Source organism: Podarcis filfolensis (genome assembly GCF_964270895.1).
Source record: "Podarcis filfolensis genome assembly, chromosome: 7".
Lineage (NCBI taxonomy): Eukaryota > Metazoa > Chordata > Lepidosauria > Squamata > Lacertidae > Podarcis > Podarcis filfolensis.
Window position 1 is genome coordinate 4,153,956 of NC_139603.1, and position 6,000 is coordinate 4,159,955.

Below are 6,000 nucleotides of genomic sequence, written 5' to 3' on the forward strand. Positions count from 1 at the left end.
GAGCACAATTCAAAGTGTTGATGCTGCCGTTTAAAGCCCTAAACAGCCTTGGCCCAGAAGGAGCATCTCCACCCCCATCATTCTGCCTGGACACTGAGGTCCAGTGCCGAGGGCCTTCTGGCAGTTCCCTCATTGCAAGAGGTGAGATTACAGGGAACCAGGAAGAGGGCCTTTTCAGTAGTTGCACCCACTCTGTGAAAGGCCGTCCCATCAGCTGTCAAGGAAATAAACAACTATCTGACTTTTAGAAGACATCTGAAGGCAGCCCTGTTTAGGGAAGTTTTTAATGTTTGATGTGCTTTTAATATTCTGTTGTGAGCAGCCCAGAGTGGCTGGGGAAAGCCAACCTGATGGGTGGGGTATAAATAAATAAATAAATTATTATTATTATTATTATTATTATTATTATTATTATTATTATTGATGTCAGGGAATCAGGAGCAGGAGCAATGGGGAGAGAGGAATTGGAGAGCTAAGGGGAAGAATCCGAGGGCAGCGTAGGGGAGTATGACAGTGGCCCGAGAGATTCCATGAGCTTCTCCAGCGAATCAGAAGATTCCCAGAAGGGGGCGCCGATGGACAGGGCAAGGGGGGTCCCAGGGGGGACGCACCAGAAACAAGGAGCCAGAGGGGAACCCCAAAACAGCAGTGGAGGATCGGGACCAGTTTCCCCACCAGAGCGTAGTGGGGGGGAAGAGTCACATGTGTCAGGGCCAGCGTCTCCTCCAGAGAGGGAGTCAGGGCTGACCACGCCTCCATCGGAGAGTGGAGGAACGGAAGGGAGGTCAGTTGCAGCTAGCCCCCCCGAAGGGGGAAGCAGTGACAGCAGCAGTGAAACGGTCAGGAGGAAAGCTGCTGGCTGGGCGCGCGTGCCAAGTTCAAATGTGCAGGTGCGCGGGACAGCAGGAGCTCCTAAAGCCCGCCGGAGGGAGGGAGAAGGCTCAGGGGAATCAGCCTCAGAGGAGGCTAGAAGGGGCGAGACCCCGGCGGGCAGGCGGACCCAGAGGAGGAAAGAGCAGCGGAAAAGGTGGAGCAAGGCTAGAATCTTAAATTGGTGTCAAGGGGGAGGAGACTCAGACGGAGCATCAGCGGTCTAACGGTTGAGACATAGAGCTGCGCGCTGCGGCTTTGGAAGTGAAACTGAACTTCAATAAAGACTTTTGTACTTAACAACGAAGCAGCGTTGGTCCTTTGTGAGCTGGGACCTAGGGTAGCTCTGACAAATAATAATAATAATAATATCAAGATGATCAAGGGTCTGTAAACCAAGCCTTATGAGGACAGGTTGAGGGAGTTGGGTATGTTCAGCCTGAATAAGAGACTGAGAGGAGATATGTTAGCCATCATCAAATATCTCAAGGGCTGTCACATGGAAGATAGAGCAAGCTTGTTTTCTCCTGCTCTGGAGGGTAGGACCCAAACTAATGGCTTCAAGTTACAAGAAAGGAGATTCTGACTAAACGTAAGGAAAAACGTTCTGAAAATAACAGCTGTTAGACAGTGCAACAGACTCCTTTGGGAGGTGGTGGACTCTCCTTCATTGGAGGTTTTAAGCAGCGGTTGGATGGTCTTCTGTCATGGATGCTTTAGTTGGGATATCTGCATTTCAGGGGGCTGGACTAGATGATCCTTGGGGTCTCTTCCAACTTTAAGATCAATGATTCTATGAACCTTTTACTAAGAAGCTGTGTCTACTATCTCCTCAGTTCACCTCTTATATCTCCTGACCAGATTCAGCCAACTATTGAATGGATAGGGAATTTATCCCTGGCTGCAAGGACTGTCAAGAAAAGGAAGCAAAAGCTTCCAGCAGAGGAGAGGAACCATAAGCAATAATAATCATCACAATTTAAAAATAACAGTAATAATAATACTCCGCCCATCTTGCTGGGTTGCCCCACTTGTTCCCATCTCTTGAAGACGACTAGGAGCTCAGGAGTGGGAGCATGCATGTGCAATAGGGAGTTGTTCTGGTCCCCTCTACTGTCCTATTGATTACCGCTACAGGGAATGCAGTTCTCAACAGAAAAGGGTTCCCCATCCCTACAGCCCTTCCAATTTCACCTGCTGCCACCACTGATTTTTTCCTGCCAACAAAAATACTTATGTGATCTTCCCCAGCCATCAACACCTTTCCACACCTCCCTCTGTCTGCATTTTTGAATAACTTTTCTCTATGGCTTAACAGCATTTATCATCAATCTGGTGTGCTCTATAGTCTGCCTTGTGACGGCAGATACCAGAGCTGCTTCAAAGCATCTGTTCTGGCAGCTATGCTCAGAGGACCAACCACATAGTGCACCACATAGTGTCTACTTGACACTGGCATACTATGGTCTGGCATCACAGGTCAAAATCAGTGGCAAGTACATGCTGTTGAATCACACAGAAAAAGTCTTGGGAAGCACGTATCGGGGTGGGGCCTGAGAAAAGAAATGAAGAATAAGTGACAGAATGAGCAATTGGAGCAATGCAGTGAAGTTTTAAAAACTGGGCATATATAAAGATGGGTGACAGCACAGTGAGATAAGGCAAATGTAAGACAGAATGTATGGATGATGGATGGATGAAGCACATGCTTGTGTGTCTGAGAAAGAAAGGGTGGATAAATTGATTGGTCGATGAATGGGAGAAGCTGGGGAGCAGAGAACGGGCAACCACTTTGGGCTTTGGCCCTGCCCCCTCCCAGCTTCTTCCAATTCAGGTGTCCAGCTCTGAACCATTTTCCCTTGAGGGAATGTGTCCAACTTCAAAAAAGGCTGCCCACTCATGACTTACAACCTATGGATCAACCGTCAAAAATGTATCAGGTAACAGTATCAAATTAATCAACAGTAATACGATTACACTGAAAGTAAAAATAATTCTCCAAGAACTAAGCAGCTAGGGTATATGGCCTCTGCTACATCATCCCTCTGTAGCATTTCTGTTCCTCTCCAGTAAAACAGCTGGCCTGACTCATTCATTGACATTTGCTTAGCTAGCCAAGCATTCACCAGGCCACCTCCCTTCATTCAACAAGCAGAGAAAGTTTGTCCTACACAGCAACAGTAGGTAGGGAGGAAGCTTAACACCATTTATTGCTGTGGAGGGTAAACTACTACAGAGCTGTTAATTGTTAACTATATGACCTAAGAGTGAAAGTTCTCAGTGAACTGAGCACCTAACACCCCGCCCACTAAATGCATATTTAATATATCAGTTGTAATAGTAATAGACAGCACAATGGCAACGCTATCAATATATCGTCCAAAACCACTTTGAAGTTCACATAACTGTTTCATAATGTTTCATAATACATGACCAGAAAAACACTGCAATATACCACCAGCAAAACATCGCAATGTCTGAAATAAGGATGGAATTATGCAGAGGTGAACAGGGTAACATACTATTTAGGGGTCTAAAACAGGTAATTGACAATATTATTAATCACCACACAGCCACTTTCATCAGCAGGAAGCCAATATGCATCCAAAATACATCACAATATATCAATATATCACAACAATAAGGATGGAACTATGCAGAGACGAACAGGCAACTGCTACTACTTAAGGGTCTAAAACTGATAAATGACAATATTATCAATTGCCACACAGTCACTTTCATCAGCAGGCAAGCCAAAATGCATCCAAACAGGACTTTTGCCTCTGGGCTTAGCTAGCAAATGTGAGGAGTTATAGTGAAGTCAAATAATCTGGGACTGACAGCAGGCTTGCTGGGCAGCAGAAATGGCGGTGGCGTGGCGGTGGCAGAAACAGTGGTTGCTGCAGCGGTGGAAGGTGGTGGCAGAAGCCACAGCAGCCTACGAGGCCATTTTGCAAAGCTGGCAGGAGGAGGTGACAGAAGCAGTGGCCTGCAAGGCTATGTTATTGCGGCAGCACCCTGGCAGCAGAGGCACAAGCAGTGATGGCATGTGAGGCCTCACCACGGCGGTAGCAAGAGCAACAGCAGCCTGTGAGGCCTTTTGGTATTCACAGGAGCAGCGGCGCCCTGTGAGGTCGTGTGGTGGCAGCAGCAGTGGTGGCAGCAGCAGCAGTAGTGGCCTGAGAAGCCTCACCGCGGTGGAGAGAAGTAGCAGCAATAGCAACAGCAATCTGTGAAGCCTCAGGGCATCGGGAGTAGCCTCACTGTGACAGTGAGAAGCAGCGGCAGTCTGCGAAACCTTGTAGCAAAGGCAGGTGGTGGTAGTGACAAAATCAGCATTGCTACAGCAATCTAGTAGTATCGGCGGCAGTCTGCGAGGCCTCGTTGCAGCAGCGTAAATAGCAGCAGCCTGTGAGGCTTCTAGGCAGTGCTAAGAAGTGGCAGCAGCCTGCGAGGGCTTGCCGAGGCAGGCTGTCCCCTCTTCTGCCACTGCCAACACGAAGCCTTGCAGGCCGCCTCTGCAACAACACCTCGCAGGCTGCCACCACTTCTGCAACCACCTCCCACTGCTGTGGCGAGGTCTCACAATCCGCTGATTATTGTGCCACTGTTGCCAGGCTGCTGCCACTTCTACCGCTACCTCCTGTTGCCACAGCGAAGCCTCGCAGGCGACCACTGCTTGTGCTGCTGCAGCCGTGAGGACTCGCATGCTGCTACTGCTACCACCTCCCACGGCTGCAGCGAGCTCTTGCAGGCCGTGGCAAGGCCTGGCAGGCTGCTGCCACTTCTGTCACCGCCATGACGAGGCCTGCAAGGTTGCTGCAGTTTTTGCTGCTACCGCCACTAGGCTACCTCCGCTTTTGCCACTGCAAGGCCTTGCAGGCCACTGCTACTTCTGCTTCCACAACAAGGCCTCAGAGGTTGCTGCCACTTCTGCCGCTGCCTCCTGTGGCGAGGCCTCACAGGCTGCTGATTATTGTTCCACTGCTGCCAGGTACTGCTGCTTCTGCTGCCACGACATGGCCTCGCAGGCTGCCGCTGCTTCTGCCTCCGTCTCCCGCCACCACTGTGAGGCTTCACAGGCTTGTGCCACTGCCATAAGGCATGGAAATTAAGATAGGGCCCCTTTACTTCTGGTGTGTGACAGAACAGGCCTTTCCCTTAACCCTGACATTTTCAGAATCTGGAATAAATTTATGAACAGGTTGGGAGAAAAGTAAAAAAAGAGAGAGAAAGCTTACCTTTTCTCTCCTAACGTGGGGCACGTAATGAAGCTGAGATACAGGGCAGCCAAATTAACTTTTCTCTATATAGTCTTTATTTTAGAACCTTCTTATAATATTGACAGAAGAGGCATGGCGTTGCAACTGGTGGTAGTGGCTACTGGCTTACATGATTTGAAAAGGAGCTTAGCCAAATTCATGGAAAACAGATCAAACTATTAACAATAACATGAAGAGAAGAAGAAAAGGTACTAGACACTTTTTGACCTGAGTAGGGAGCAGGGATACAAGTCACAGGGTGGATACGTTTATTTGTATTGTTTTGGATCTATGAGAAAACCCCAATAAAAATATCCAGGGGAGGGGGAGAAAACTATATAAGCCACGATGGTTACATGGTTCACAGACCCCCTCCCTGGGGATGAAGGGGGGTCTGAGGAGGGTCTTCCCGCCTCCACCCGGTTGAGAGAAAAGGGCGCCCGGGGCGAGAAGGCCTCAGCCTCTCTCCCCCTGGGAGTGAATAAAGACGGGGACAGAGACTCCTCGTGGGGGGGGGGGGCGGCCCTGACTGCAACTCCCAGCCTCCCCAGCCAGCACAGTCAGAGGCCGAGGATGACGGGAGTTGTAGTCCACGAGGAGCATCCCTCAGAGACCCTCCCGCCCCGAGGTCTGAGAAGGGCGGGAGCGATGAGGAAAATCCCGACAGCCGCGTAGCCTAACAAGGGCTGGCCACCAACGAAGCGGCCTTGCCCGGCTTCGTCCCCGCCCGCCATCAGGTACCTTCTTCAGCTCCAGATCCACGGGCGCCGCCATCTTGCCTGCTCTTCGGTTTTTTTCCCTATCCCCGAAGACAGGGTTGCGCATGCGTACTGGGGGCGAGGCGCTGCTGCTGCTGCTCGCGTGGATC

General features: G+C 50.0%; 1 protein-coding gene across 1 annotated transcript in view; it reads right to left on the reverse strand.

Moving 5' to 3' along the window:
• PFDN1 (prefoldin subunit 1) overlaps positions 1-6,000 on the reverse strand; it is a 29,416-nt gene extending 23,416 nt beyond the window's left edge. Inside the window, exon 1 of the mRNA XM_083624514.1 lies at positions 5,874-6,000. Within this exon, the coding sequence (XP_083480640.1) occupies positions 5,874-5,957 (84 nt within the window). The 5' untranslated portion in view covers positions 5,958-6,000. The remainder of the gene's footprint in view (positions 1-5,873) is intronic.